This window comes from Lactuca virosa, chromosome 9 (assembly GCF_052849685.1).
Source record: "Lactuca virosa cultivar CGN04683 chromosome 9, Lactuca_virosa_CGN04683_v6, whole genome shotgun sequence".
In the NCBI taxonomy this organism is placed as follows: domain Eukaryota; kingdom Viridiplantae; phylum Streptophyta; class Magnoliopsida; order Asterales; family Asteraceae; genus Lactuca; species Lactuca virosa.
The window spans coordinates 172,265,251-172,278,579 of NC_136434.1; the positions used below are offsets into that span (position 1 = coordinate 172,265,251).

At 43.2% G+C, this 13,329-nt stretch overlaps 1 protein-coding gene across 1 annotated transcript; it reads left to right on the plus strand.

Moving 5' to 3' along the window:
- Positions 1-578: 578 nt before the first annotated feature.
- Positions 579-3,180, plus strand: LOC145141254 (putative F-box protein At3g58960). Its single transcript, XM_079074559.1, has 2 exons — positions 579-744; positions 1,373-3,180. Exon 2 carries the CDS (start codon positions 1,375-1,377, stop codon positions 2,626-2,628), a length of 1,254 nt encoding a protein of 417 aa, XP_078930685.1. The 5' UTR covers positions 579-744; positions 1,373-1,374; the 3' UTR covers positions 2,629-3,180.
- Positions 3,181-13,329: the final 10,149 nt, after the last annotated feature.

A 13,329-nucleotide genomic window follows, 5' to 3' on the forward strand; every position in this document is an offset into this window, starting at 1 on the left:
GCACCACCTCAAAGTCTTAGCCTTCCACATTGAGAGTTTGGAGCGGAATTTATCTTCAATCGGCTTACATGCTTTTTTCCTGTTCATATTTTCTCCAATTGGAACCCCGAGGTAGGTGAATGGAAGGGATGATGGGGCACAACCCAATGGGTCCGCCCAACTGCATACCTCCGAGTGTACTACACCAACACCGAATACCTTTGACTTGTTGAAGTTTACTTTCAATCCAGATACTACATGGAAACATCCAAATTGGAGATGTTTTTCTTTGACCAGTCTCTAATAAATAAAGCATCGTCTACATAAAACAAATGAGAAATAGAAATGTTAGAGTTGGGAATGAGAACTCCGTCAAACACCCCTTTTTCTGTAGTCGCCTTCATCATAACATTTAGGCCTTCTATTGCCAATCTAAAAAGGAAAGGCGATTTAAATATATACGTAGTAAATTAACTATAACCTCACCAAACTCTTATTAAAGAAGCTACTTAAGCAAAATCATTGCGTCAAACTCCTGAACAAAGGGTCAATTTGTTTAATTTAGTGGGGTTTTCTTTTTTTAAAATTTTTTTTTATGGGATAAAATGTTAATTTTCCCAAAAATCTGACACTTTTTATATGAAGAAAATCTAAAAAAAATCTAACTATAAATATAATATGAACCCTAGATCGTGAATGATAGTCACCAATCACCATCGACGAAACCGCTGGTGCTGCCGATTGTCTCTAATTTTTTGTTATCAGGTAAATCCCCCGATTTGTTTTGCATCTTGCTGTCTGCTCTTTGGTGCGTGTAAATCCTCAATCTGAATCGTAAACTAAACTACAGCAACAAAACTCGAAATTTCAAGATTGGTTTTTTATTTTTATTTTTATGAGTTTGGAAATCTGGTTATCTATCGATCCTTGTGTGGGCTACCAAGATAAATTCTCAAACTTTTTGTGGTTTTGAAAAGAGTTATAGCTATCTGGTAGGCGGAATTGACTAATGACTCCGGGCTTTAATTCGTGGTTCAGTCAACATCATTCCTATGGCCTGAACTAATATGTTTTACCGGTTTGGATTTACCTATATTTTGGATGGTGTTGGCTGGCTAAGAGTTTTTGTTGGATTGTTACCATATTTGAGTTGATGTGCAGCCAAACATGCATGATTTCAAGTTGTGTTTTGTAGGCTTTTGTTTCTAAACCTGTTTGTCACCGGAATCTGTTTGTCAGTAGTAGGTAAAGTATGGAGGAATATGCAAATCTGTTGTTTTTGGTTTGATTAGAAGTTGAATATCCAATTTTTTAGATATGGTTGTATAGCATTGTTGGTTTGGTGTTAAAGTGTGTAAATTTGACATTTGATGTGTTTATTATTGGTTTGAAGGGATGAGACGAGAAGTAGAAGATGTTGTGGAGTTGATGCAGAATATACAATCCCGGTTGACAGTAAAAGAAGCGGCGCGAACAAGCGTTTTGTCCAAGTCTTGGCTACATGCTTGGTCTACTTTCCCCAACCTCAGGTTCGATGTTGGAAGAGGAAAGAGCATGAAGTTGGTGGACGTGGAGCGAACTCTGATAAGGTATCACCGTGACAACACACCAATCAAAAGGTTTGATCTTAAGATCGAAATTGAAAATCAGGAGTCAGCTTCTCAAGCTGAAAAATGGATCGGGCGTGTGGCAACCAAAACTTGTCTCAAAGAGATTTCCCTCTCACTCTTCCTTTGGGGTGCCTCGTTTATGTTGCCAGATGAGATATTGGCAAGTGAGAATCTAACTAAGATAAGAGTTTCAGCACCGAGGATCCATTCAAATTCCGTTTGGATGACAGCGACAAATCCTGTGATCAAATGCATGTCATCCCTACGAGAACTGCACTTGGAAGGTGTGAGCATAAGTGAAGAGGCACTTCATCACATATTGTCGTCTTGTTGCTTGCTTGTGAAGATAGAGCTTTTACATTCCTGTGAGGGGTTCAAGACCATCAAGGTTAAAAACCTTCCTCGTCTTTACGAATTAAACATATCTTTCGCTAGTCTATATGAAAATTCTACTGCTTTGGAAATCAGTGATGTCCCAAAACTTGGTGTGTTTAGCTACTATCGACAGGGTGTTTTTCTTCAATCACATATTCCTCTTGTAATTGACCCATTCAACTCCCATTCAATATCAGTGCGCAAGGTGAGACGATTAATGTTAGGTAATGTGATAATTGACAACACGTGTCTGGACATGATCAAATTGGGATTTCCTTTTCTTGTGAGTTTGACACTTGGGTTGACATATTGGAAGTTGACGACCTTTCATTTCTCATCTTCTTCCATCAAGAAATTGGTCTTGTATTCGTTCCAACCCACCCTTGTCGACATACAAGTACATGCTCCAAAATTATTAATTTTCGACTTCAGTGGTGACACATTGCCTAGTCTCTTGTTTCCAGTCTCGTCTCTCAAACAACACATGGTTTCACTCAGACTTAAACATCCTGTTGATGCTTCTTTTTTTCTTAATATGAGGGAAGCACTTAGATTATCACGCAAGTGTGACCTTCATATACACTTAAGTCAGCCACCTGTTGACATGGACATCGATATCGATGATCTAAGAACAAGGCTCCTGCAACGAACGTGCAAGAACTAAGGTTTCAAACGACTGAGGATGAATGCATGTGGGAACGATCCCTGTTTTTTGATGCATTCTTTGAGATTTGCCATCCCAAGTGCGTATACGCAAAGCCAGACGTTCGCTTCAAACACAACAATCACTTTTGCAGACTCATGTTGAGGGAGGTCTTGGAAAAGAAAACCACCACTACCGGAATCGTGTATTGGCCTCATTACCTAAAACATGTTCAAATAAAACAGGCTCTTCATCAAAAATGGGAAACCCTAACAAATTCCCATAGAAGCTTTCTAGACGGGTCCACTCCTGATGTCTACATGTACTTCAATCTCAAGGTGAACGTTGGCGGGTGACAGAAGTGAACGGTAGTGGTGCAGGTGATGAACGGTGCTGGTAAAGGATCAACCACAAAAGAAATTGAAATCATAGGGACCATTCTTGTAAATTATAATAACGGGTTAACGGAGAATCTGTTAAAAACTAACGAAACTGACTTAATAGACATGTTAGTTGTAAGTTTAATGACCTATTGAGCAAAAAAATAATAATTTAGTGACCAAATCGGATAAATGACGATAGTTTATTGGGTTATAGTGACATTTACTCTTATCTAAATTAATTTCTTATCGGTTGTTATTAAAAAAATCATATTTTTAAATGTTTATGATACACATAAAATAGTAAAATTCATTGATTTAATAACAAAAATGAATAATCAAATTGAATTCATCGATATCGATTTACCTTAGGTTGTCAATTTACAAACCAATAAAATAAAAGATTGTTATCTTTGAAACTCATTAAAGCTAAAACATTCGGTTTTAGATGTATATTAATTGGCTACGTATTGTCATTTCAGAGATTCTAGACATAAGATGTTGGCTAAAATCTTAGTAATTTGAAGATTTTCATAATATTATACATAACATAGTTACACTTTTTTTTGTAACCTTTAAATAAATTAAATAGTTCATTGTCATAAGTTAGTTGCACCAAATAGTAGTATTTACTAATACCACAAGAAAATTTTGATAATTTTGAAATCACATTAGTTCTAATGGCACCTACAAGTACGAATTTTAAAGATTTTGACGGAAAAAACACTAAGATTTTGTGACCATCTTTCCCTTATTTAACGGGATGTTATTGTATTTATTCCTATTGAGGCTAATGAAAAACTTAATCAATTCTCAAAACATATTTTGGTATCAGAGCGGGACTAAAAGATCCCCTCATTACCTATTCACAAATGATAGGAAAAGATGGATCCGATAGTTCAGATGCTGTGGAGAAGACGCAAGGAATTGATCCCAGCTCGGTCTATTATCTACACGCATTTGAATACCCTCGGCAACTACATGTAAACGAGATTCTCACATATTCGAATTATGGAGATTAGGCACAAGAGATGGAGAATTTTCTCTTTACAAAAAATAAAATGAGGTTCGTTGATGGAACTGTCAACATACCAAAAGAAGGAATTGAAATTCAGGCTTAGAAGCGTTGTGATGCAATGATAAAAAGGTTGTCTTGCTACAACCATGGAGAAGAACATCAGGAATAACATCAAATATGCAAAAACCGCGAAGGAGATATGGGAAGACCTTGAAGCGCTTTGGGAAGGAAAGTGCACCTACGGCATACGAACTGAAACACAGGCTAACCCTAGTACGCCAAGAAAAGACTTCCGTTTCTACATACTACACAAAATTAAGATGATTGTGAGACAAGATACTCTCTGTGTCACCAATACCTAAGTGCACATGTGGAACGTGTACATGTGAGATCAGAAAGAGGTTGATTGAAGCGAAGGAAAAGTATAACGCCCGGGTTCCGGGGCTAAGCATTCTTGACAATGTAATAGTCTAGGTCAACTATTGTAACTCATTTTGAAGTAATAAAGATGAAATATTTGAGTATTATGTGAATTATGTGAATTTTTATGCTTATTATGTATTTATAAATGTTTAATAAATAAAAAATAAAAATAAGCGTCAAAATTAAAGTGTGAGATAAGCCCGATATCTCTACATAAAGTTGTAGTGGTCGAAACAAGGATTCCGGGGATATAAAGAACGCCGAAATCTGAGTTATAACGAAGAAGTTATGATCCGTCGAAGTTTCGCGACGGAACCGACACGATACCGGGAAACGTAAATAGTGAATTTACGATAGAGCGAGATTTAGCCTTAGCGATCTAAACGAAAGTCGTAGAATACGTTAAATCGAAAGTGTCCATAAAAAGAACACCCAAATCTGACTTCGTATGAGGAAGTTATGATTTTTCGAAGTTTCGGCTTAGCAGTGTACAACCCGAAATTTGAATAATAGATCGAGCGGTTTTTAGCCGACACGACCTAAACGAGAATCGAAGATCTCGTTAAGAGTAGCGTAACAAGAAAAAGATGGGCGAAAACGGACGTCGGATGAAGAAGTTATGAAAATTTAACGGACCAATCATGTCCCGGCTTGTTAAAAATATAACTTTTAAAATAAAGTCAAAACTAGCCGACGGAGTCTAAACGAAAGTTCTAGAGTACATTCCCACCTTCGCGTGGATATAAAGAATGTCGAAAACGGAGCTTGTACGCGAAAGTTACGAATTTTTAAAGTTTATGGTCGAATTTCTGAAGGCTAATAAGAACTTGGTGACGTGGCGCGTTGTGGGCCGTCCATCGCTGATCAGTGAACGCTTCGGATTCGGACACGCCTCCCTTCTCTACGCCCCGCGTACGAGATCCGGTACGCCCAGCGTACCTTCGGGTCTTATCCATCCGGTGTGCGAGACAGCTGGTCCGAGGTGGCGATCTTATCCGAGACTACGCCCAGCGTAGCTGCTGGACACGCAGCGTAGTCCGAGGCTACTGAGGCTATAAATAGCATGCGAGCCATTCCGAGTTTTTCAAACCTTTCTTCACTCTCTCTCTAAGATCTTTCTCTCTCTAAGGGTTTTAACCCTCCCCTAAGCCTAGGTGATCCCCTAGCACCCTAAGGAAGCCCCGAGGCTCCCGGAGACCCGAGAAAAAGGGTCTTTCGGTTTCGGAAATGCTGCTCCGAGCAAAGCCCGGTTTTCTTTAAAATCCGCTGTAAGTGAGCTACGCTTACGCAATTTTTAATATAGCTTTCAAATAATTATAGTAATGTTATTAGGTCCTTAAAATAATTATTTGAGCTATTATTATGAGTTATATTGAGTGTTATTTAACGCTTATATAATAATAATAATAGCTAGACTATTAATTAGTCGCGGTTGACATTATACTAAAACCCTAGTGGTATTGATACTAGGTTTTATCGAAGGAAAATTGTTTTGAGAGTATCGAAGCGCTGTCCGAGTGCTAAGTCACCACCTTTCAGGTGAGTGCATAGTTACTTTCATCTTACATATAAATATGAAGTATTTTATATATTACGTGTCTGTATACTTGCTATCTATGCTGGATGAATGTTTTTATACAAGTTTTAAATGATTTAAACTGTATATGTATTTTATATCTACAAAAATGTTGGGGTAAAACATGGGTAGATGTAATAAGACGATGTGTGATAAAATGATGAGAGGCCTCGATGTTGTTGTTGTTGATCTAGTCATCTAGCAGAGTATAGATGACGACCATGGACTCTTCTAAACAGTCCAGTGGAACGCTGGCAGGCTCGCAACCTGTAGGTGTTGTGAACGATGTGTTCACCGGTGTACTCCATCCCCCATATGGTTGCCTTTAGGACATTTATTGCTAAGGAACCCTCTTAACAGTAGTGTCCATCCCGATGATGATCCTTAGGATAGGTCCCTTATGATAGGTGTTTAGGGACGTAATGTGAGGATAACGGGAACGGGTAATCGGGTTATTGTTGGTTGATGAAATTAATAAACTTATTTATTGTGGGTTGAAAACCCTATGTGCTCACCAGGCTCCCAAGCCTAACCCACTCAGTTTTATATATTACAGGTAGTGGCGCTCGAGCATAGTTGTGATGTGTTGGGATGAGGGATTACGGATATAGGCCTGTAGATATGAAATAATGTAGTAAGGATTATATTGTATTGTTTATACTTATGTACAATATCGAACATGACATCCCGAGTCTTTTAATGAAATACATTTCTAAGGAAATGCTTTTGATAAATCTTTATCATATTATTGTTTTGGGACAAATTCCGCAATTCTTTTATTAAAAGGTTACTCTGATTTTGAAATAAAGTATAAACAAAACCGGTCTTTTCTGGCCGTGATTTTGGGGATGTCACAGTTGGTATCAGAGCATTAGTTTAAGCGAACTAGGAATTTGTAGGATTTCTAGACTTAAACTTAGAATGTTAAGCGATGATTGTGAGGTGTGAGCACTAGCTTATTTTAGGAATTGTGCCTAAAATGCTTTTATGTGCTAAATGCTTTGTGCCTGATATGCTGTTATTTGTTCGGATCTATGGTCTGTTGCCGACCGGATCTGGAAACCTTATGTGTTTAGGATTCTAAACGTACAACTACGATATTAGAACTAGCATGTAAACGTTTCAGAGTGATAAGGATGATTTGAACGTCTATCCTAAATAAAGATCTAAATTCACCTTATTTGGTGTATAGATCAAAATGACAAGAACCCGCAGTAGAGTTGGAAATGCGAATGGGAATAGGAATCAACCCCCAGTGATTCAGCAAATACCTGTTGTAGTAGGAGCTGCACCTGAGCCAGTCACCATGGCTGGAGTTCAAGCCATGATTCGGGCTATGCTAGCTGAACAAAGGGAAGAAATGAGACAAATGTTCCACGAAAATAGGGACGAACCTACCATACACGTTGAGCCGACCGAGCCAATTCCCGAGCAATCTGAGGAAGGGAACTACAGCCGCCAAGGGAGTCAAGTAGGGACTCAAGGTGAGCAAAGGGATGGCCCGGAGAGGAGAACCAACAAGGATGGGCGGATGTACAAGAATTTCTTGGGTGCAAAACCACCAAGTCTATCAGGAAGCCCAAAGCCTGTGGAGATAATGGATTGGATCTCCGAGATGGAGATGGTGTTTGAAAGCTGCGACTGCAGTGAGAAGCAGAAGACCGTCTTCGCTGTGAGACAACTGAAAACTGGAGTCTTGAGCTGGTGGAAACTATTGGCGGATACTATGCCGCGAGGAGAAGCTCTGAAAATGTCATGGGATGAGTTCCTGGAACAGCTGAAGATGCAATATTGTTCAGAGATAGATCTGATCGACCTGAACAATGAGTTCCAAAACTTGAGGAATGGAAGAATGAGCGTTGACGACTACGCTACTGCATTCACGGAGAAGATGAAGCTGTTTCCGTACCTAGTGCCAACCGAACTCTCCAAAATTGAGAGGTTCGCGAACAGATTGCCCGCTGACTTGGGCCCAACAGTCAAGATGGCAACTACACTGAAATCAGCTGTTCGAGCAGCTAAAAATGTGGAGACCCAGCAGAAAGAAAGGGGTCTGGAAAGGGTCGAGGTTGGTGAAAAACGAAAGTTTGATGGATCCTCAAAGTCCAATAAGAAGAGTAGATTCTCGAAGTCTGGTTCGAGGGGAGGAGGATCAGAAGTGAAGTGGTGTGACAAGTGCAAGAAGAAGCACACTGGGAAATGTGACGAGGGAGTCACTTGTTACAAGTGTGAAAAACCAGGGCACTATGCCAACGAATGTACCCTCACCCATAAGGCATGTTACGGGTGTAATGAGGAGGGGCACGTTTTGAAGGATTGCCCGAAGAAAAAGGAGGCATGGAGACCCAACATTGTAACAACGTAATTTTCAAAACAAAATTTTCATTTTTTTTCATCAACCAAATTCATATAAAAATATTCTCAAATATTTTTCAATAGTGGTTTTTGAAACATAACATATCCCAAGATCATAAAAATGAAACTCTCTCTTCTATGTGTACGAGTCACGCCGGCGCCTTTCCACGGTCCTCACTAGTACCTGAAACACATAACACATCAACTGTAAGCATAAATGCTTAGTGAGTCCCCCAAAATACCGCATACAACACATACGCCACTCAAGGCTATAATACGACCCTCCGGTCGATGTGTCTCAGCGGGACCCTCCAGTCCCGTAGCTCGTTGGACCCTCTGGTCCGGTCATAGCTCGTAGGGCCCTCCGGCCCGGTCTGTATCGTTGGACCCTTCGGTCCGGTCTTAACATCATACAACATACATATAACACATAGCACATAATCTCATACATAACACACATGACCCTCTGGTCAACATATAATACCACTCTAGGTACGTATAGTGAGAAGACTCACCTCAGGTGTCTCGATAAGTCTCTGACTCGGTAGAAATATGATCTAGCCTCCGCCTAATCACAGAAAGTAAATACTCTCATAAGTATAACTATACTCAAACCTTCCTTAACACCCTCAGAAGGGTAAAAGACCATTTTACCCCTCTCCTGGTTTAAAGGCCTCTTTGTTGACCAAACCCTAAAAGTCAACAAAAGTCAACGGTCAAACTTTGACCCGACTCGTCGAGTGCACTTGGGCGACTCGGCGAGTCTACACGTGTCCGCTAATTCTTTAGTCCCGCTTGACACGTCGAGTTCCTCCCCTTGCTCGACGAGTCACCCCTGGCATGAATCGCGGGGCCACCCCGACTCAACTCGCCGAGTCTCAAGAACAACTCGGCGAGTTCTGCCTTGAACTCCAGTCCTCCAATTCCCCCTCTGACTCACTGAGTTATCTCCCCAACTCGGCAAGTCTACCCACTGAGTGGTTTACGGGAAACCCTAACCCTACTCGCCGAGTCTGATCTTTGGACTCGGCGAGTTCATGCCATGCACATACTCTATAGACCTCCTGAGGTCAGATCTATTCCAATAAACCATAGATCTGACCTTCCCAAGCATGATAATCACGTAAAGTTCAGACCTTGACACTCAAATAGCATCTAGATGGTCTTACTTGGTGATTTAGTCCCAAAATAGCATCCTAAGTTCATGACTCCCAAAATAACTCCAAAAAGCCCCAAGGGTTAAGGTCTGTGGACCTCTTTGAGTCCAGATCCAAAGCATGAACTCGAGAAGGGACCAATTGCTCCACAAATCCATCCTCTAAAGGGGTTAGAAAACCCTAACTCTAGGAATCAACACCAAATATGAAGAAGGTCCGAAAAATACCTCAAGATGAAGTCTATGAACTCTGAAATCACCAGAATCACACCTCCTTCAGCCTCCTCTTGCCTTGGTTTCATCCGTCTTGCAATAACACCAACAAAATGGTCACAAATGGCCTCTCCTTCCTCACAAACGCTCTTAGGGTTCTCTCTGGGGTTTGGTAGCCACAAATGACGGCCCTAAGGGACTTTAAATAGGTCCCAAACCCAAGAAATTAGGGTTTCATTAAACACCGTGGACTCGCCGAGTCCACTCATGAACTCGCCGAGTCCAGCTGTGACTCGGATAAGAATCCGCAACCCTACTCGGCGAGTTTAAACACCAACTCGCCGAGTCCCCTCTCAACTTCCAAAAATAAAGGAATAAAATATTATACCTGGGAATCCGGATGTTACAATTCTCCCCAACTAGAACTAGACTTCGCCCTCGAAGTCTTACTCTGCAAACAACTCTGGATGCTGCTCCCGCATCTCACGCTCCGGCTCCCAAGTCAACTCTGACCCTTTCCGATGCTGCCACTGGACCTGCACCAGAGGCACCTCCTTGTTCCTCAAAATCTTGACTTTCCGATCCCTAATCGCTACCGGTTTCTCAACATAATTCAGGCTCGCATCCACCTGAATATCTTCTAATGGCACCACTGCCGACTCGTCGGCTATACACTGTCGCAGCTGCGACACGTGGAAAGTGTCATGAATCTGACCCAACTCTGCAGGTAACTCCAGCCGGTAGGCTACCCTGCCTACCCTCGCGATCACCCTGAAAGGACCAATATATCGGGGCCCCAACTTGCCCCTCTTCCTGAATCGAATCACTCATTTCCAAGGAGAGACGTTCAGGAGCACGAAGTCGCCGACTTGAAACTCGAGCTCGGATCGGCGTCTGTCCGCGTAACTCTTCTGACGACTCTGAGCGGTCAACAACCTCTGTCTGACCTGCTGAATCTGCTCTGTCGTCTGAAGCACGATCTCGGTACTACCCATCACACGCTGCCCTACTTCTCCCCAGCAAATGGGGGTCTGACACCTCCTCCCATACAACAGCTCAAAGGGTGGCATACCAATGCTCGAATGATGGCTGTTGTTGTAGGAAAACTCTGCCAAGGGCAAGTACGTGTCCCAACTCCCGCCGAAATCCAACACACATGCTCGGAGCATGTCCTCGAGCGTCTGAATCGTCCGCTCACTCTGCCCGTCAGTCTGTGGGTGGTATGCGGTACTAAAATGCAGTCTCGTACCCAATTCCTCATGAAATTTCTTCCAGAATCTGGAAGTGAAACGCACATCTCGATCTGAGACAATCGAGATCGGCACCCCATGCCGTGATACCACCTCTCTCACGTACATTTCTGCCAACTTTTCCGCAGAAGAGCTCTCACTGATAGCAAGAAAATGAGCGCTCTTCGTCAACCTGTCCACAATCACCCAAATTGCATCGACACCTCTCGCAGTCCTTGGCAATTTGGTGATGAAATCCATGGTAATCTGTTCCCATTTCCACTCGGGAATCTCTAACGGCTGCAGCTTACCATGTGGATGCTGATGCTCGGCCTTAACCCTGCGACAGGTCAAGCATCTCTCTACAAACCATGCGACATCCCTCTTCATACAGGGCCACCAATACTCCCTTTTCAGGTCCAAATACATCTTAGTGGCCCCGGGATGGATCGAGAACTTCGATCGATGAGCCTCTTCCATTAAAATGGTACGCGTCCCGCCCACAGACGGTACCCAAATCCGACCCTGAAATGTCATAAGCCCCCGACTATCGGTAACGAATTCCGAGACCAGCCCGACAACTCGCTCTCTCTTCTGGCTTTCTGGCCTCACGGCCTCAGCCTGGGCCCCACGAATAGCGTCCAACACCGGGGTCATCACTGTCAATCTCAAACAAACATCTCGCATCGGGGCGCCCTCCGCCCTACGGCTCAGTGCATCGGCTACAACATTAGCCTTGCCCGGGTGGTACAGGATCTCACAATCATAATCCTTGACCACATCCAACCACCTCCTCTGGCGCATATTCAGGTTGGGCTGATCCATCAAATACTTCAAGCTCTTGTGGTTCGTGTATATCATACACCGAACCCCATACAGATAGTGTCGCCAGATCTTGAGGGCGAACACTACCGCTCCCAATTCCAGATCATGAGTGGGGTACCTCGACTCATGAGGCTTAAGCTGCCTCGATGCGTATGCTATCACATGCCCCCTCTGCATAAGCACCGCTCCCAATCCGGATATCGATGCATCACAATATACCACGAAATCCTCCATCCCTTCCGGAAGGGCTAACACTGGGGCTTCGCATAATTTCTGGCGAAGTGTCTCGAACGAGGTCTGCTGCTCCGGACCCCAAGAAAATGCAGCACCCTTCCGGGTTAACTTGGTGAGTGGCACGGCGATTTTGGATAAATCCTTAATAAATCTCCGATAATAGCCGGCCAAACCCAGAAAGCTCCTGATCTCGGTGGGTGATCTCGACACCTCCCACCTCATGACCGCCTCAATCTTGGCCGGATCGACCAATATCCCATTCTGGTTGACGAGATGCCCCAAAAACTGAACCTCTCGTAACCAGAACTCACATTTTGAGAACTTGGCATAAAGCCTCTCCGATCTCAGAACTCCAAGGATCTCCCTCAAGTGCTCCTCGTGCTGTTCTCTAGACCTCGAATACACCAAAATATCATCAATGAATACGATTACCGACCGATCCAGCATCGGCTTGTACACCCTGTTCATGAGATCCATGAACGCAGCTGGTGCATTGGTGAGCCCAAAAGGCATCACCACGAACTCATAATGCCCATAACGAGTTCTGAACGCTGTCTTTTGGATATCTTCATCCCGAACCCTCATCTGATGATAACCCGACCTCAAGTCTATCTTGGAGAACCAAGACGCTCCCTGGAACTGATCGAACAAATCATCAATCCTCGGCAATGGATAACTGTTCTTGACCGTTAGCTTGTTCAACTCCCGATAGTCAATGCACATCCGATGCGAACCATCCTTCTTTTTGACAAAAAGGATCGGCGCTCCCCAAGGTGAGCTACTCGGTCGAATAAACCCTTTCCCCAACAGCTCCTGAAGCTGCGAGGATAACTCCTGCATCTCTGGCGGCGCGAGGCGATAAGGCGCCTTGGCGATAGGAGCTGCTCCCGGAACCAAATTGATACGGAACTCCACTTACCTCTCGGGAGGCACACCTGGTAGTTCCTCGGGAAAAACATCCGGAAACTCGCACACTATCAGAACCTCATCAATCGAACTTGGCCTCCCAACGGCCACTCGTGTGTCTGACACATAGGCTACGAATCCACTGCAGCCTTGCTGCAAACTCTACCTCGCCCTGGCTGCCGAACAAAACGCTGACCCACCTCGGGTTCCCTCACCGAACACTGTAAGTACTCCCCCACTAGGGTCTCGTATCGTCACCAACTGACGCTCGCAGTCTATCACAGCTCCATATCGGCTCAACCAATCCATACCCACTATAACACACACATCCCCCATCGCAATCAGAACCAGATCTATCGGAAACTCCACACCAAAGATCTCAAGGACACATCCTCGAATCACATCTG

Bases quoted from the DNA above. Each gene is read 5' to 3' on its own strand.
- LOC145141254 (XM_079074559.1), top strand. From the start codon at position 1,375: ATGAGACGAGAAGTAGAAGATGTTGTGGAGTTGATGCAGAATATACAA.